The sequence below is a fragment of the Brachionichthys hirsutus genome, chromosome 4, assembly GCF_040956055.1.
Source record: "Brachionichthys hirsutus isolate HB-005 chromosome 4, CSIRO-AGI_Bhir_v1, whole genome shotgun sequence".
Classification (NCBI taxonomy): domain Eukaryota; kingdom Metazoa; phylum Chordata; class Actinopteri; order Lophiiformes; family Brachionichthyidae; genus Brachionichthys; species Brachionichthys hirsutus.
This window is the reverse complement of record NC_090900.1, coordinates 10,307,787-10,327,591: the sequence shown is the minus strand read 5'-3', so window position 1 is coordinate 10,327,591 and position 19,805 is coordinate 10,307,787. Positions and strand designations below refer to the sequence as shown.

The 19,805-nt window shown below is 40.8% G+C and overlaps 1 protein-coding gene across 1 annotated transcript; it reads left to right on the top strand.

The window, feature by feature from the left end:
• The first annotated feature begins 1,327 nt into the window (after positions 1–1,327).
• On the top strand, positions 1,328–19,805 carry LOC137892906 (phospholipid-transporting ATPase ID-like). The gene is made up of 27 exons (XM_068738320.1): positions 1,328–1,375; positions 2,496–2,552; positions 4,448–4,561; positions 6,753–6,851; positions 8,565–8,626; positions 10,201–10,273; positions 10,551–10,621; positions 10,772–10,854; positions 11,527–11,685; positions 12,346–12,434; positions 12,716–12,909; positions 13,035–13,243; positions 13,512–13,555; positions 13,814–13,979; positions 14,208–14,396; positions 14,509–14,624; positions 15,179–15,343; positions 15,458–15,569; positions 16,113–16,218; positions 16,335–16,476; positions 16,711–16,894; positions 17,308–17,531; positions 17,980–18,063; positions 18,239–18,484; positions 18,569–18,707; positions 19,171–19,301; positions 19,476–19,805. Exons 1-27 carry the CDS (start codon positions 1,328–1,330, stop codon positions 19,803–19,805), a joined length of 3,636 nt encoding a protein of 1,211 aa, XP_068594421.1.

Genomic DNA, 19,805 nt, shown 5'->3' with positions numbered 1-19,805 from the left:
GACGTCACCTTGGCAACGATCATTGAGGGGTGGGATCTTTAAAAAAAAAAACACTGCTTCCTGTCTGGGAACCCTCATCATGAACAGAGGACACACACACACACACACACACACACACACTTTTCTCCACAGTTATAATATTATTTTCTTTCATCATGGAATTTTGCAATAAAGGCTGTGTTTTTCAGCATTTCCCGTCTACACAAAACATAGACACAAATAAACACATCAATCGGTAACGCAATTCTGAAAAAGGTTTGGCGTCGGTGAGAAGAAAAGAAATGTCTGTAAAAAAACATGCTATCAGAAGTTGATCATGGGGCCAACACATAGAGAGACAAACAACCATTCACACCCACAATCACACCAACAGACCCACAGGGAACCCATGCAGCACTGCCATAATCCCTACGGCCACTGAAGGCACCGCGACCATTGTGACGGTCATGATTGCTGCTTTCAAAGGTGCCATTGCATCACTTTCAGTCTGTGCAGCAATGGAATTTTCCCAAAGACGCCGCAGCCTAGAAGAGCAGGAACCAAGTTTTTCTGTTGTGTATGATCTCATGCCTAAATCACACGTCTGTGAGTTAAATTAGAGAGTGATTTTGCCCTTTACTGTAAAGACGTCAAATTTAGTTACATTTCTCAATAGAAAATAAAGTTTTATTGCTGATGTCTACAAATAAATTAAATGTATGTGATTAATTATACTGTTACAGTATCTATTAAAGAGATTAACTAATGAACCGGAATGGGGGGGGGGTGTCCTATTGCTAGTTAGTTAATGTTTCATCTCTAATCCCACCAAAACATGATGGAGACGGATCACAGGTTGATTTTGAATACTCATTGTCAGAGTGAGCAGATAAGTGATCAAATGAATGTCTGGGCTGAGAGCGGAGCCTCCCTATGAGTCACCATGCCCTACATGGGAGAAACATTAAGACAGGCCCGATGGCCGACGCAGACCTCAAGTGAGAATGTTTCGATTGAAAAGGAAAGTAAAGGCTTCTCTCCCTCTCTCTGTCTGTACCTGCATGATTACCTCATAGAGCACATTATGGAAAGTGTCTGAATGGCAGCTGGCGGGCATCCGTCATTGTCACTTTAGCAACGTGGTGTTTCCAGTGTTTCCAGGGTGAAGCTGATGTTTAGCTTCAACAGTCTGGTTTGTGTGTGTTTCTGGATTGTTTTGTTTCCCGGTACTGAAGATACCAGATGATTCCGATTTATCCTTCTTTCAATCACTAACAGACTGATTTTTCTCCTCCTCCTCCTCCCCAGACGGAGGATGGTGGATAGATAGCAGAAGGAAGAAGGGAAGATGTCGTTCTTTGGCATGGACTTCATCAAGAAAAAAGAAAGAGGTCAGGCTAAAGTTTCTGTTTATGATGTAATAGTATGAAAAGCCCCAAATACAGGTTGGAAAGGATTTTATTTTCACCAAGCATTATTATTTTTTTATTTTTTTATCTTTCTGTTTGCAGGATTGCTCAAAAGGTTATCAGAGGATTTTGATGATTTGGATTTTTTTGGGAGAAGGATATACCAGTCAGATTGTGAACAGACACACATCGCAGTCTGATCTGGATCCAAGTACCGTAAAAGTAAAAAAGTTATGATCCAGAAGATTTTAATTTGTAGGAGTCACAGAAGCATCACTGCTTTGAGACAACAAATAATACTACTTACAACTGAGATCAAATTGTTGATCACACTGTGCTAATTCACTTTGGGGTATATCTGTGGGGCATTTAATGATAGCGATGTAATTCCAGATTAAAGGATTGATGAAGGTTAACCCATCATGGGACTGTTTCTGATGTAACAGCGGGGAATTTGAGCTTCCTTGTCAAAGGTTTGTGCTCGTAGAGTCTCGTGAACTTTCTTTTGCATAAGACTAAATATTTGTACATCTCAGGAACTCCAATTGCAGAAGAAGATCATGTGAATTGTGTGAAAGCTCCAGAACCGTTATTGAGAGGGCCTTATGACGTAATTGTTACTTAAACTGCAACACACTGACAAGTCCGCTCTACATCTGCCTATCGCTCATGAGATTTTTGGTTTCATGTGTTAAATAAAAAATGAAAAAAATTCAAAGATAGAGATTAACAAAAAATATGAAATGTTTGGGAAATCAAATTCTTTTCACATTTTAAAAAAAACATTTTTAAAGCTGGCAGTAACTTTTTGAACCTGCAGTTAAATCTACTTGTAGTATCAAACATATTGTGCTCTGCTTTCTGAGAGTATGAAAATACAAAAACACTGTATGGTACTGTGTAGCATTAGTATGTTCTACAGATGAACACTGTGAGGCCATAATCGTTAAGCTATATGATAATGTAATCATGCTAATGATCTGCAGGTGTCATTTTATGGAGCTTTAGGGGTTAAGGGTTTGTTTGTACTGTGATCTGCCGTGGATAGCGCTTTTCTTAGTTCATGTAAAAAAACCAGAATAATTTCTCTGGCTTTTCTAATCAGAGCTTGAGAGGAAACTTCGAGCCAACGACCGGGAGTACAACCTGTCCTTTAAATATGCAGTAAGTAGTGCGTGGGTGGGCTGGTGAGTAAATGTCATCCATGTCAACTGGTATCATGTTAAACAAATGTGAATTTAAACTGGACAAGTTGATGGACAATATTCAGTTTTATCTTATTGATGGATAAATATATTCCTCCATGAAACTTTAAGGTAATAAAACTTTTTAAAAATAACAAAAAGGGACTAAAACCATTTGCAGCTCGACCTAAGTCTTTGGTCTGTTGGTGTTAGCACGGAAACGAGAGACTGAGCCGGGAGTCACAGTCTCTGTGGCCAGAGCTTTGACCTCCCTGATAAGATCCACCTGGAACACAACAAATGTCTCCCACCAGATAAGTCTCTTCACGTCAAAGGTTTGGAAACTCTCAAGGACTCTTCACAAGCTGCAACGTGAGCGCCCTAATGCAGGGCTTCAGTCCATACTCAGAGGACATAAATTCAACAGTCAACTTCTACATTCCACACCGGTCTCTGCGTGAAACAGAACCAAAAGTCATCTTTATGTGTTTTACTTTCTGTTTCTGTTATTGCCAGCGAAACTAAATATTAGAAAATATTTTTCTTTTGATTTTTACTGTATATTAGGTATGTCATAAAAAGACAAGAGTTTATCCTAGCAACAGTAATTGGTATAAAGCCTATTATTATTAGCAGGTAGCATATTGTTATCAGGATAACGCGACAGTTGATCATAATGTATTAACATACAGACATTAAAAGAGGAGGAGAAGAAACTTTAAACAAACCTATTTTTGAGAAAAGAGAGTGCATGAGACTTTAAAAGATGAAAGAGAACAACTAACAAACAATGGTAACTACCGTAACTAACTAACTGAGAGGTGCATGTTTTAGATTTTGTTGCAGAGGATGAATAAGAATATTGTGGACTATAACAGAGTTTATAGTCCTTGAGTGACAATACTATTATGTGAAGTTAATTGTTAATAATTACCAAAGGTGAACATCACCTGCACTGGACCTTAATTCATCCGGCTTTTCACCTTGAATTAAATTTGAATAATTATATAACTGCTTGGACAGACCTGCAACACTAACACAACCTGCTTGGCATAAAAACTGCATATACAGGACATAATAAGTGAGGTATGCAGAATTACACATGCTGGACACGCTAACGTGTATAACAACAGACTGTATTTTATGAATTTTATAAATTTGTCTGCAACTCAACAAGTTGGTTACTGTTTTTTGGATTTATTTGAAGAGTTTGGTTTAACAATTACAGAGACAGGGATGTATTTTCATCCTCCCAAATCTTTTCCAACTATGTTAAAACCTGATTAAAAAACACTTTATTCAAGCGTATTGTTCATTTTATCTGTTTTCCTGTTGCTAAAGCTTCCTGGAGAGATCGAGTTCAAAAGTGAGGAAGGAAGTCTGTGAATGCGACTGAGCGGCGCTTGAGTAAACCTTTAAACATTAACTCATCTGTGAATGTTTGAGTCTGAGCCGCTTTAAACGGACCGGATCTGCAAACTAGCTGGCACTCTCCTACCTAACTTTAACTTCATACTTCAGCAGCTACTAGCTTTGTGCAATGAAATGTAGGGAATTTCCATATTAGATGGAATTCCACAACATAATTGCATGCCGACAGAATAATAGGATTGCACAACATTTAGTTAAATTGACTATACTGATCACATCAAGTCTCATCAGAGACAAAGAACCGGGGAGAGTCTAGGAAACTAACAGAAATAAAAGCTTTTCTAAAAAATCTCCAATATATACTGAGGGCCTGATTTGTATATTTAAAGTATAAAACCTCTAGACTTGTTGAAAGAATGTTTATTTCAGTATCATTCCCATACTGACGTAACATTTAATCTTACGTTTCTGCCACTTATTCTTTCACCCCGTACTTTCTTCCAGACAAATGCTATCAAGACCTCCAAGTACAACCTCTTCACCTTCCTACCTCTTAACTTGTTTGAGCAGTTCCAACGGATTGCTAACGCCTACTTCTTGTTTCTGCTGGTGCTCCAGGTGAGGAGAATAATTGCACATACATGCAGGCACTAACAGGCGAAGCTTTCTTCCAACTCTAAAGCCAATGAAATGAAATATTCAGTAATTGTTTCTCTCCATGCAAGTATGGTAACATTTTGCTCATTATAGATAAGGACCAGAAAGCTCCCAGGCAGCATTGTCACAAAAGCCTGAACAAGTGGAAAGTCGTATCCATTCAATGTTGAAAACCAAATCATGTAACAGCCGGGTAGCCTGTGTGCCTCTGAACTTGTGTTAAAATAGCGTATAGAGGTGGAGCATCCTGGCTATTCTCTTCCCACGTTTGTTTTTTTTTTACTTTGGGTAGCTTAGTATTATTTTGTATGGTATTGGCAAAAATTAAGATAAAAGGGTCCCGTCTTCAGAATCTGCATAGATCTGTAACATAGTCTGCCTCAAAATGTCACGAGCTCTTCCTGTATCCACCCCCACACAACCTCATCTCAAAATCAGTTTTTACAAATGTCTTTCAACCTGACAGACAAACATGATCTCATAACTTTCTCCAGCTCTTAGCAAAGGCACGGGCAATTTGGGCTTGTTCATTTCATTTTGCTAATTCCTACGCTGTCCTTACCTCCACCAAGAAGGTTTGTCTGTCCGTCCAACTTTTAGCAAGATAACTCAAAAGGTTCTGGACGGATCTTGATTAAATCTTCAGGAGATGTTGTGAATGATACCAGGAACAGATGATTAAAGTCTGATGATGATCCACAACAGATCCTGGATTCTGGATCAATTAGAATTTTTCTGTAACATTGCAGTCAATGGAGCTTCAAAATTTGTTCCTTAATATCTCGGTTGATTATTGACCGATGTTTATGGAATTTGATTGTAGGATGGGGGCCTCTATCTCACCACCGAATTTCATCTGGATCGGTTCTAGAATGGAGTCAGTAAAAAATATTTAATTCTAACATTGAAAAACCCATTTACGGATTCTAAAATCTGTTAAAAATACAAATCAACTCCGATTTACTTTTGCTTCTCATGGTTGGTGTATAAAGACACCAAGAACAATTTAGAACCTTTTGGTGATGATCCAGATCACCATGTGGATGGTGTAAATCCAATCAGGGGGGGGGGGGGTGAGCTGCTTGGAGGAGGTCTGCGCTCTCTGAGTGCTTTTCTCGTGAAGTTCTGCTATTTGTTACGTTGTGGCCTCATGCTACTTGATTGTGTGGTTGTATCATCATAACCATTTCATCCTGTAAATTGTTACAATGTCATATCGTCTGTTAATTCTTTGATCACCCTTATGATGTCTGGATTTAAACTGCTTATAATTTTGGACAGTCCAGACTGTTTGGGGTTGTTTTACTGCTAAAGTTATGTTATGACCTCACAGCTAATGTCACAACCATGCAACACCCACGTTATGGTAGACTACCGGTACTAGTTTATTTTTGCTAATAGGTTTGTTTCCTGCAGCCCATAGTTAGGCTGCTTATACAGTTCTTATATCTGATGGCTATTTTATTCACTGCTAATCAACTGATATAATTAAAATCTATGTGTGTCTAACCGGAAAACAACACAGTCCATTTTTAAAACATAGTGACGCAGTATGTGGGACAGACTGCATCGTGAGAATCTCTGTCTTACTCACTTACAACTGACAGTAAATCCTGCCTGTCGTCACAGCGAAGCAGCACGTCAACTTAACAGGATGTGGATGAATCAAAGCGAGATTAACGACATTGAATATGTAAAACAGGAAATTGCGTCATCGTGTGCAAAGCATTTGTGTTGCAATACATTGGTGTGGCTTCACTGTTCGCAGCAAGGACAAATCAGACAACAGCTATTTTAATCAGAATTACAATACTTTATTGATCCCAGTGGGAAATTCGCCACATCCGCATTAACAGGCTGCTTTGCATCTTTAGAATAGGATTTTAAATAATTGACAAACATCGTGTGTGCATTATATTTATATTTGTTCTATGTTTATTTACTTTGTAACTGACTGACATACCCAAAAACGAATTAGTTCTTCTTTGGGTTAATCTGAATTCTGTTCCTGCATGTTTATGTGGCGATGTTCTATTCATGAATGCTTATCGTTCCTGCTTTTATGTTTTCTTTGTCTTCAAGTGTTTGCCCCCATTTTCTCATTTCTTCATGTCGCTACCTTTCCTCTCTCTGATGTGCGTGCTCCATCCAGGTGATTCCTCAGATCTCCTCTCTGTCCTGGTTCACCACCGTGGTTCCTCTGGTTCTCGTGCTGTCAGTCACCGCTGCCAAGGATGCCACTGATGATATCGTAAGATCTTTTTAAAATACATCTTCAGTTGTAGTTCACCATTTTTATTTTCCCCCACGGCCAAATAATCTTGCAATTTATTACTTGCATATCTTTATCAACATCCAGGTTTGCATCAAAATACACATTTGTACATGTTTTTTTATATTTGCTTATTTCATTGCAGATTTTACAGCCTTAAGTGATCCTGGCTGATTAACTGTTATCATTTTGGATTTTCCTCTGCCTGGCAATTAATTTGAGTGGCATATCATTAAAGCCTATCTTTTTATTTCACAAACTCTTTTTACATTCAAGTCATTGGAGTTGCTTTGAACTTTTGGTACAAGTGTTCATTTGCCTGTTTACTATTAAGTTCCTTATTTTGAGAAGCATTTGGGAAATGAAAACCTCCCATTTGAAAATAAATAAATATATTTTTTGTTAAAGGATTGTTGTTGTAAAGCTTGTTTCATCTGATTGGTTAAATGTTGTGATGTAGCTCTCCTTACTGACGGTTGAGTCCAATTAGGAAACCAAATTCCCCTCTCAGTTCAGGCTCATATGTAACTCATAATTCCTCAGGAAGTAGACGCCTTTTTATTTGTTAATGGTCAAACTGTTACCTGGACAGAAGAATGTACCTTGAAAACAAAGAAAGGAAAATGACTTTTAATTTTAGCTGTCAAGGTCATCCAAACATGAAGTAAATTATGTTTGTGTGTGTGTTTGTGTAGCAGCCTGTAACCTAATGCCAACCCCCCTAAAGAAAATCAGTCATGAGTTAAACACAATCTGCAGGAGAACCAAAGTCTGTTTTGTTCTGTTTTACCGGTGAGACTGAACAGTTCTGCTGCCGGCACCAATCTCATGCTGCCTCTGTGTTCGGGCTTGGTTTGAGCTCAGCAGCTACACAATGACGCAAAACTGACAGTGTGTGTGTTTCTGTGGATTACCTCACAAAACAGACATAACTGTCATCGGTAACTGTGGCCATGTGTGAATTTAGTCGATGTTTAGTCAACCCGGCTCCTACGGAACGGGTGGAATGCTGAGAAGGAATTTCCCTGAGGGAACTTTCCAGATGGTTCATATAAAGTAGAAAGTATAAGCAAGTACTGTATAGGATACTCAGAAATATTAAATGAAGGAATAAACAACAGCGATTACTGTCCCTTCAGCAGCGATCCATCTGGTTGAAAATAAATCCCTGACTAGAAACAAATTCTTGAGAATGTTCAGTGTTGTTATTGTTGTTGTTTTGTTGTTCATGATTCATTAACAGTCATATCATGCATTGATCAGATAAATAATACACTCTTCAGCCGTAATAGTAAATATTCTTTTAAAATACAATGCATTTCATTGATTTATCAATCATGTTACGTTAAGTATGGATTTTCTTTGATGTACTTTACACATGTTTACTGTTGCATCAAACCTTTGGATTCTGGAAGCAAGGACGTATCAGGCTTTTTAGAGGATGAATTTAACTTCTCCTAATTGTCTTTAAATGGATTCAGAAGACTAAAATCTTGTTTTTCATTTAAAAAAAGAGACAGATGAAGTTGTCAACTCTCTCACATAGAAAATGAATTGATTGTGGTTAGAGGGTTTATATGGACAGTGCAATCTGTTAGTTGGTGACAAATAATTCCATTCATTGGAGTTTTGTTAAAATGTATCAGTGGTAAAAGTGAGTTCATTGTGTGCTGTTCTATTTTGTCTTTCCAGAATCGCCACAGGAGCGACAATCATGTCAACAACAGAAAAGTTCAGGTCCTCATTGATCGAAAGTAAGTTCAGAAGTGCAGTTTGTTCATGTATTGTTGTAAATACATCTTTGCTCATACGGTACATCCTGGTTTTTGTATGGAAGCACCATCACAGTCGGTTTCATTTCAGGCAGGTGTCTTTCAGGAACCGTATTGGGTGTAAAACCAAAATTATAGAGCTACCCTAAAAACCCTTGTAGTTGTAGAATCATTCGGCAGCGAGGGTGGAATAAAACCTAAATCTCAGTATACAACTCAAACATAGCTCTCATATTTGAAATAGCAGACCTCAGATCAACAGGATCCAACAGGAGTGGAACATCCTGCAGCTGCTTCCCCTGGCTGTACCTGTCAGAGTCTTAAATGTCTTAGACAAGGGATACACATGTCAATAGAAATACAGGAATTTCTCCTAAAGATATAGGGTGAATAAAATCATCACCATAAATTGAATTGAATTAATTGATTTTATTCCCTGGGAGTACCGTTGATGTGTGCAATAATTGCATCATCATTATCATTAACAGGAAATTCAGAAACGTCTTGTTTTAGTGCTTCCAGCGGCGGTTGGCACAAAGTATTGCTAAAGATGTGCCGATTGCAGCATACGGGGAGATTTATCTGAAGTCGGTTTCTTTATTACGATTGGGTGACCATTTCAGAAAAGAGCTTATTTGTAGCAGATGCTTATCTTTATGACTGAATAATATATTTTATGTGAATATTATTGCATATTCTATTATGCATTTATATTACATTAGCTTTGTTTTCTGCAAACATACAAATTTGGTGAATTGGTTATGCTAAATCTCCCGTAGGTGCGAATGTGTGTGTGAGAAGGATTGTGTCTGTCTTTGTGCGATGAACTGGCGGCTTGTCCAGGGTGTGCCCGGCCTCTCGCCCGTTGACTGCTGGGATAGGCTGCAGCACGACCCGGTAACGGACAAAGCGGTCTGGAAAATGAATGACTGGGTGAATGTTTTCTGTAAGGGTGGCACAGTGGCGCAGTGGATAGCGCTGTCTGCATGGCTATTTGTTTGTTTTGTCTTTTGTGTGACCCTGCGATGTGCTGGCGACTCATCCGTAGCCAGTTGAGATACGGCAGGCCGTGACCCGCAAGGCGGATAAAGCGGCTGTAGACGAGAAGATTGGGATCTTCTCGTCTACAAGAAAATGAATGGATGGATATTTGTTGTTAACAGTAATGCAAGTTAGGGTGAAAAAGATGACAGAAATGAAAAGAAAAGATGTATAAAGGTAAAAAAAATAATACAACTATATCAATAATTGCAAGTAAATTTAAGAAATGAACTACCGTCACTAAAAAAAGGTGTTGGAAAACATTATTTGCATTTTAATTGGCAGCGTGTACAGAAACATGGAATATTTTTTGTTCTAGCCAAGTTGTAAAACCTCACTGGCAGGCAGAACGTGAATATACAGTAAAGGCCTAACATCCGGATGTCCTCGGTATTCACTGCTTGTATTTGGTGTCTCTGACGGTTTATTATCCGACAGCGCTAAACGTCCTTAGCCCAGATGCAAACACACACATAGTCCAGACATCCACTCACCAACCTGATTCTTGTTCCCAGACTGCAGAGTGAGAAATGGATGGACGTCCAGGTGGGAGACATCATCAAACTGGAAAACAACCAGTTTGTTACTGTGAGTAAATTATTGAAAATATAATATTGTAAAATATATATTGCATAGGCTGTTTATCATCCTTTCATTATTCCCGCTGTATTTACTTTGAACTTATTTTGTTTTATCATGTTTAACTGATGAAGCGACTGTATGATACTTTTTATACCCTTGCCCCCCCCCACAGAAATGGGAAAAGCTGTCAGCTAAATACAGAATGTTAACTCTTTCATATAGAGTGTGGTTCCGATAGCATGATGAATACGAGCCCGGATTGTCTCATTCTGTGTCATTTCAGGCTGATCTTCTGTTGCTCTGCAGCAGTGAACCTCTCAACCTGGTGTACATTGAGACAGCAGAACTGGACGGGTTAGTCCGTACTGCAACGTCAAGAACTCTGTTAACATGCAAATAGTCTGTTTTGCATCGGTCTCTCACTTTTGTAGTGCATCTCCTCCCTCGTCCTCTTGCTCACCTTCTCTCCTCCTCTTTCTCTTGTTGTCCTCCTGTCTCCATCAGAGAGACTAACCTGAAGGTGAGACAGGCCTTGACCGAGACAGGAGACCTGGGTGACGACATCGAAAGACTGGCAGACTTCAACGGTAAGATGATGACTGCTGGTACTAATACTATTGTTAGTACTACTAATACTACTACTACTACTGTTAGAACTACTAATACTACTGTTAGTACTACTAATACTACTGTCACCTCTACTAATACTACTGTTAGTACTACTAATACTACTGTCACCTCTACTAATACTACTATTACCTCTTCTAATACTACTGTTAGTACTATTAATACTACTGTTCCTGTGCACATTAAGCAAGTCAAATCATACCTGAGTCGAGTGTGAATGCACCTGAAACTGAAACGTGTACATTGATGTTGGTGTGATTATCAGACCAGGCAATGTTTTTGCAATCTCTAATGTGAATTGTAGCCTCAGTTTCCTGTTCTTAGCTGACAGGAGGGGCCCCCATTGTGGTCTTCTGCTGCTGACAGGAGGGGGCCCACATTGTGGTCTTCTGCTGCTGCAGCCCTTCTGCTTGGTGGTTTGATGTGTTTTGCATTCAGAGATGCGCTTCTGCATACCTCAGTTGTAATGAGTGTTTTCTTCCACAGAACAACTACCCATTGAACATTTAATATTTTATGGGCCTTTCTCTGTAAACCCTAGACACACACACACACACACACACACACAGACATTGATTTCTCATTCTGAGCACCAACGTCAAACCTGTTTTGTCACCACTCTGTTGTTCAAGGTGAGGTACGCTGTGAACCCCCCAACAATCGCCTGGACCGCTTCAAGGGAACATTAACCTACGCTGATCAGAAGTACCCGCTGGACAACGAGAAGATCCTGCTGCGCGGCTGCACGCTGAGGAACACTGAGTGGTGCTTTGGACTGGTGCTGTTCGGAGGTGGGGAAGGCCTCTTTAAAGAGGAGCTATTGAAAAACACTTTGAGAAAAAAAGTGCTGAGGGGGGGAAAAAACAGAGATGTCTGCGTTTTACTCTAATATAATGCAACTGTTTGGATAAATTGGCCTCAAGTGGAGGAGTTCAAGTATCTTGATGTCTTGTTCATGAGTGAAGGAATGATGGAGCGAGAGACTGACAGACGGATTGCTGCAGCAGCTGCAGTGGTGCAGTCGTTGTATCGGTCTGTCGTGGTGAAGAAGGAGCTGAGCCGAAAAGCTCTTGATTTACCAGTCAATCTACGTTCCTACTCTCAACCTTTGATCATGAGCTCTGGGTCATGGGTCAAGACCCTGGACACAAGCGGTCGAAATGAGTTTACTCTGTAGGGTGGCTGGGCGCACCTTTAGAGACAGGGTGAGGAGCGCAGTCACCCGGGAGGAACTCGGGAGTCTTCTGGGAAGACCTAGGACACGTTGGAGAGACTATGCCTCTGGGCTGGCCAGAGAATGACTCGGGATCCCCCCTGGAAGAGCTGGAGGAGGTGTCTGGGGACAGGGACGTCTGAAAATCCCTGCTGAGACTGTTGCCTCTGCGACCCGGCCCTGGATAAGCGATGGATGGATGATCACGGCTGACTTGAGTTCTAACTTGTGTCTGCAGGCCCAGAGACGAAGCTGATGCAGAACTGTGGGAAGAGCACGTTCAAGAGGACCAGCATAGATCGTCTAATGAATGTTTTAGTCCTTTGTGTGAGTCCTCGAATCTTTCGCTTGTCTCGTTATGGCAGGTTTCCTCATTGTCATGTCGGTGTGGATTAATTTACTGCACATCATGTTGTTATTTTTGCCTTGCAATTATGGTTGCCATGGGAATAAAGAGGTGTCTTAAACATGCTTAAAGAATATGACCGCTGATTTGAGAAATCTATATATATATATATTCTAAAATATTTCTTGGCTTTGGAATTACTTTTCCTTTTTGATTCTCAGACCCTGCTGTGACTTCTAAATCCTACAAACTCTCCTTGCAGATTTTTGGCTTCTTGGCCTTCATGTGCTCCATCCTGGCTATCGGAAACTACTTCTGGGAGCTGAACAAAGGCTCACACTTCACAGTCTTCCTGCCAAGGCAAAACGGAAATGATGCTGCCTTGTCGGCCTTCCTCACATTCTGGTCCTACGTCATCATACTGAACACCTTGGTGCCCATCTCTCTCTATGTCAGGTAGAGTGTGTGTGAAATTGATATGTATTTAATCAGAACACATAAAACGAGGGTGTGAGGTTTTTAACGAAGCTAGAAATAATAAGCATGTAATTATTCCTTCCTGTGCCTGCGTCTCTTGGCAGTGTGGAGATCATCCGGCTGGGGAACAGCTTCTATATTGACTGGGACAGGAAAATGTACTACGCACGAAGCAACACCCCCGCTGAGGCTCGTACCACCACGCTGAACGAGGAGCTCGGCCAAATCAAGTACGTCTTCAGTGATAAAACAGGGACCCTCACCCAGAACATCATGGCCTTCAACAAGTGCTCCATCAACGGCAAATCTTATGGTGAGATTCAAGACTCTGACCTTCACTCCAGAGGTCAATGTGATTGAGCATTTTTTAAAAACAGATTAAATAATTGTAGATTGTAACAAAGGAATCGGCTATATGATTAATGTGCAAGCATCACCCTAAAGGTTTAACATCTGCAAAGGAAATGCAATTTTGAGCTTTCAGTTTTTGTTTTTTTGAACTATTATTTTCCCATAAAGTTGAAATGGGTTTACTTCGAGTACAGAACTCATGAGTTTGATCTGCTTTGTCTTCCTTTCAGGAGACGCTTATGACTACACAGGTCAAAGACTCGAGATTACTGAGGTGGGTTGGACCTAATCTAGTCTTCATCTTCTTCTTTTTTTTCTTTCTGCTTGTCCCGGGGTCGCCACAGCAAATCTCCCTTCTCCACTTCACCCTGTCCTTTGGATCTGAGCTAGTTAGCTCCTGCTACCCGTGCTGCCTATGAGGCTGCACTAACCGTACTTAAATAGAAAAATAACTTTCAGTGTGTTGTACGTTTTTTTTTGCACATCAAAAGTCTTTGAAAGCTACGTTTACAAACTTCCCTCTCTCCGTCAGCACACCGAGACGGTCGACTTCTCCTTCAACGCCCTGGCCGACCCACGCTTCGTGTTCCATGATCACGCCCTGGTGGAGGACGTGAAGCTGGAACACCCAGAGGTCCACACCTTCTTCAGACTGCTGGCCCTCTGTCACACTGTCATGGCCGAAGAGAAGAAAGAAGGTGAAGAGGGATGAGCTGTTTCTATTTGAGGGAGTGAAGCACAGCTTTTTTCTTCTTATTATTATTTTTTTTTGTCAAAGCAGAACAGTTTATTATACAATAAATGCAAATGTCTTTAAAACAAATTTGAATTTAACCAGCCAGTTGGTCACACAGAAAAAAACAAGCTACTAGCTTTACTCAGTATGAGTACATACATTCTCCTTCATCTTTGAAAATGTCCCTCAGGTAAGATCTTCTACCAGGCGCAGTCTCCAGATGAGGGAGCTTTGGTTACGGCAGCCAGAAATTTTGGCTTCGTCTTCCGCTCACGGACCCCAGACAGCGTTTCCATCGTGGAGATGGGCCAGCAGCGCAGCTACGAACTCCTGGCCATACTGGATTTCAACAACATCCGCAAGAGGATGTCTGTCATAGGTGAGAATAGATTGCAACTGTTAGCGCAGATTATCTTCATTTTGTTTTCTGCATTTTTGGGTCATCATTTAATTAATAGTGTGTGTTTTTTAACTTATTCATCCTCATACAGTTCGAAGTCCAGAAGGAAAGCTCTCGCTCTACTGCAAAGGTGCCGACACTGTCATCTATGAGAGGCTGCATCAGTCCTGCAGCAAACTGATGGACGTCACTACAGAACACCTTAACGTCAGTAGTATTTCTCTGTTTGTGTTTATGCTAATAAAGGCCCCCGAGGATTCATGCTGTCTTAAATGTGTAAATAATTGGACTTGAATGCTTTTCAGATGTTACTGAGCTTGCTTTCATGTTTAGTTTTAGAGTGGCTCAGAGTGTTTCTAAAGTAATTAGGAAGGAATTAAAATCAAATTAACCAGTAAACAAGCCAATAATTTTTTTTATTGTATTACTGTACACAACAAATAAATAACATAAAAGCAGCTATTCATCTGTGTGGCAGAGCTTTACAGTCTGACATTCAACCCAAAGACAACCAGTTCCATCTGAGGAGACAATCTGAGGACACAATATCACTGTTTATTTATTCGCATTTTGTTTCTGTTATTTCCCTTATAGGTAATGGATTCGTCTGTTTTCCTTCTCTCATTTTTTAAAGTTTATTTTGTAGACATGCATTTGGCTTCTGTTTTTTTTCGCAATCTTTTATTACTATCAGATCATGTTTGTCCTGGAATGCATCTGCATATGTATTTATATGTGTGTATTTGCATGATATTCTGCAGGAGTTTGCAGGGGAGGGCTTACGGACCCTGGTGCTGGCCCATAAGGATTTGGATGAGGAGTATTTCAGCCAATGGCAACAACGCCATCATGAGGCCAGCATAGAGCTGGAAGGAAAAGAGCACAAGCTGGACCAGCTGTATGAGGAGATAGAGAAGGATCTGTTGGTAGGAGAAGAAGAAGAAAACTCACGTTGACCCTCAAACTGCAAAGAAACGACTGAATCTTTTACTAATTACTACTGAGTTTTTTTTCAATGCATAATGTGCGTTTGTGTGCAGCTGCTTGGAGCAACAGCCATAGAAGACAAGTTACAGGATGGTGTACCTCAGACTATTGAGCAGCTGTCCAAAGCAGACATCAAAATCTGGGTTTTGACAGGGGACAAACAAGGTACACAACTTGATGATGAGCGGCTGTAAAACATTGCCGAGCCAAGGTCATTTGTTTGTTTGTCTGTCTGTAAGCAGGATTATGGAAAAACTGCTCGATGGATCTTGATGAAAAAAAAAAACTATCTGAAGATGGGTCTTGGTCTAACTTAGAGTCCATTCAATTTTGAGAGAGGTCCGGATACCCGTCTGGATACAAAAATATCTGGATTTTCCCATTTAAAAAACTTTTTTTTAAATATAAATTTAATTCACTCACTAAGAATTACAGTCATAAAGCGGTTTGATATGAACTACCATGCAAAAATGTTTTCTGGATCTGATCCAGAATGACATTAAGGGAAAAAAGAGATACATTTTAACATTGAAAACCAATTTTACAGATTTTTGTTGGACATTTTGTAAATAAATATTTCTGACACAAATATTTTCCAGAGGAATTGATAACTTTAGGTCCTCATATTAAGATACCTCTTAGATTTATTTTAGTCACAATATACCTGGTTACTCTCCTTTTTTTTAATTATTATTATTTATGTTGTAGAAACTGCAGAAACCATTGGTTATTCATGCAACTTGCTGCGGGAGGACATGAACGAGGTCTTCATCATCTCCGGTAACTCATCTGAGGATGTCAGGCAGGAACTGAGGTCAGAAGATGCTTTTAAATGTAGATTTCAAATTTAACTGAGCAGTAGTCGTTATCACAAGCTGTTTATGAAACTTCCACTTGCACCCATCTGATTTTTATTTTTTTGTGGAGCAGAAATGCACAAATGGCCATGAAACCGGATGTGGTGGAGGATTCAGTGTTTCTGCCGGAAAGAACTCGGGATCAAAGTGGGAAAGTGATCCCAGACAAGGTGGCAGACGGAGAGTACGGCCTGGTTATCAATGGACACAGCCTGGTATGTTCATTATAGCTCTAATTTGTTAATGAGACATGATTAACTATCATCAAACGTACAAAAGGAAGACATCCTTTGACAAATCATTATTTGTACAATAACTTCCCAATTTGTTTATTCCATATTATTGATAATTTCACTATGGGAACATCTACAGTTGAAACGCTTCAGTAAAATGCTCCTAATTCTCAGCTCATTGCTTCATCTCTTTGATCATTCTCCACGCTCCCTCAGGCATACGCCCTCGATCACAGCATTGAGCTGGAGTTCCTGACGACGGCGTGCATGTGTAAGGCAGTGATCTGCTGCAGGGTCACTCCGCTGCAGAAGGCTCAGGTCGTCGAGCTGGTCAAGAAGCACAAGCAGGCAGTCACGCTGGCCATAGGGGATGGAGCCAACGATGTCAGCATGATCAGAGGTATCAGCAGTGCCAAGGACAGCTTTTGTATTTGTTTTTAGTCACGCTGCAAATCTGTATTTGGGAGATCAAGAAATTAGATGCGAGAAATATTTGTAATAGAAGATGCTTGTCATTGCTAACATCTCATTTATTGTCATGTGAGTTATTAAAAGCTGCTCACATTTGCTTACATGTTACCTGTAACAACAAAATATGATGATATGGACCGCAGGTAACGATTGCTCAAAATCTTTTTGTGTTTTTCTGGCCCCTAGAGGCCAAAATGTAATTGAAATTTACCAACAGCAAACAAAAAGTGGCCAAAGTGTGCTTCACACACACAATTTATTTTTTTTACATCTGTTTGTTCTGGCAGGCTTTGATCCACTGAAATTTAAGCATCCCTTTATCGTCCTCTCGTTCTCCCCCAGCTGCTCACATAGGCGTGGGCATCTCGGGTCAGGAGGGCATGCAAGCTGTGCTTTCCAGCGATTACTCCTTCGCCCAGTTCCGCTTCCTGCAGCGCCTGCTGCTGGTGCACGGCCGCTGGTCCTACTTGCGCATGTGCAAGTTCCTGCGCTACTTCTTCTACAAGAACTTCACCTTCACCTTTGTCCACTTCTGGTACGCTTTCTTCTGCGGCTTCTCTGCACAGGTGAGAACGTGGGGCGTGGTGGAAGTGAGGCGGAGGGAGGAAGGAGGATGTTACGGGAGATGGGGAGGGTTAATGGTTAATATTATTTACAATATATATTACAATAATTGTAATATTTGAATGAGGTAGTCAATTCATTTAATTAACTGTGTGATTTGATTTAATTTTCTTTATTCGGTTTAATCATTTTTATGCTAGTTGGGGGGGGGGGGGGATCTTAGTTTCTTAGTTGTAACAAACATAAAAAAACATTCAATTCAAAACACCTTGCTGTACCAATACAAATTAATTAAACACCATGAATGAATGAAATGCTGTTAAAACGTGTAGGTTGGTATTTTATATATGTGCAATAAAGTCTCCAAAGCCAACAGTTATCTGGTGTGTTCAGGAACTTTTGTTTTTTAACATTCCTAATATCTCTTATGCCTTGGACTTTGCTTTTCAGACAGTGTATGATGAGTGGTTTATAACACTCTACAATCTGATGTACACGGCGCTACCTGTCCTGGGAATGAGTCTGTTTGACCAGGTAATTAGTGACGTGTGACTGTCTGCATGTGTGCTTGTTATAGACAATGACACAGTGAAATATTTGACTATAAACGTCATGTGATGTCTTAAATCATTGGCTTCAAAACCGAATCGGGACCCGATAAGCCTGACCTCACTCACTCTGACTGTCTTTGTCTCCCCCTGCTGGTCAGGATGTCAACGACGTGTGGAGTTTCCAGCATCCTCAGCTCTACGTTCCCGGTCAGCTCAATCTGTACTTCAGCAAGAAGGCCTTCTTTAAGTGTGCCCTCCACAGCTGCTACAGCTCCCTGGTGCTCTTCTTCATCCCCTACGCAGCCTTGTGCGACACAGTGAGAGACGATGGTAAAGACATTGCGGATCACCAGTCCTTTGCCCTCCTGACCCAGACGTGCCTCCTGTTTGCCGTCAGCATCCAGGTATGCGGAACGTCTTCCCGTTGGATAATATTATATATTGTATTTGTACTTTATAAGATGTTTTTTTCTTGTCTTTTTCTTCAGTTCGGGTTGGAGATGTCTTACTGGACAGCGGTGAACACTTTCTTTGTGTTGGGAAGTCTGGCCATATACTTTGCTGTTACATTCACTATGTACAGCAACGGGTTGTTTCTCACGTTGCCTTCGGCCTTCCCTTTCGTAGGTGAGCAGAGTAAACGAACAAAACTGGGATTGCACATTTCCACATTTCTGTTTGCTCCATCTAAATCAAAGGAAATGCAAAATAAATAGAAAGCTACTATGCCATGACAATAAAGGCTTTCTATTCTATTCTAAATTGAGTCTGAATTGAATATGGTATTATACGCTTTTGTGAGAACAAGTATTTCTCTTGTTGCTATCAGGTCATTAGTTTGATGTTTTTCTGTACTGCACTGACCGTATTGTACTTTCGTACTAAAAGTCTGAGAAGTATTTTTTTCTTTTGCTAGAATCTTCATATATGAATGTCCTTTTGGCACATTGGCTGCTGTGATTTTGCTGAAAAACCTAAAACAAAATTCAACCTAAGAAATGTCCTTATTTTCTGTTATCTTTTTTTTTTTTTGCATCTGAACCATTTGTAACTTTTAAAGACAAATGTGTTTATCTGTGTCTTTGTCTAGGAATCGCCCGAAACTCTCTGAAGCAGCCAAACATCTGGCTGACGATCCTCCTCACCTCCACCCTGTGTATCCTTCCTGTGGTTACCTACCGCTTCCTGCTGATGCAGCTCTGCCCCACCATCAATGACAAGGTACGGCTGCAGTCATTCTACACGCTGAGTTGAACTCTGGGTCTCCCCTCGCTAGGACTCTCACCTTCAGATAGTGTCGTGATCTCAAAATGTCATGCCACGTGAGTGTTTTTGATTTTGACAGCTCACCAAATGTGAATCAGCAACTCTGCCATTATGTGTCTAAACTTGCAGGTGATGTTTAAGGTGAGACAGGCCAAGGCAACACCTGCCCCTCCAGCTCGACGCGCCCGCATCCGCCGCACCAGCTCTCGCCGTTCGGGCTACGCCTTCTCCCACGCCCAGGGCTACGGGGACCTGGTGACGTCGGGTCGGTTCCTGCGGCGTCCCGCTGTAACGCGATCTGCGGCTGTCACCCACATGGGCCGCACCACCTCAGGCTTCAGTCCCATGGGACGATCGGCTGGATACAGCCCGACAGGACGTCCCCAGAACGTCAAGGCCCCTGATGTGGAGGTGACCTCGCTGCAGATGTACAGGACGATAAGTGATCCTGTTCCCTGA

Bases quoted from the DNA above. Each gene is read 5' to 3' on its own strand.
- LOC137892906 (XM_068738320.1), top strand. From the start codon at position 1,328: ATGTCGTTCTTTGGCATGGACTTCATCAAGAAAAAAGAAAGAGGTCAG. The intron at 11,686-12,345 runs GTGGGGAAGGCC...TTGTGTCTGCAG, and splicing joins TGGACTGGTGCTGTTCGGAG to GCCCAGAGACGAAGCTGATG. The intron at 16,895-17,307 runs GTATCAGCAGTG...GTTCTCCCCCAG, and splicing joins CGATGTCAGCATGATCAGAG to CTGCTCACATAGGCGTGGGC.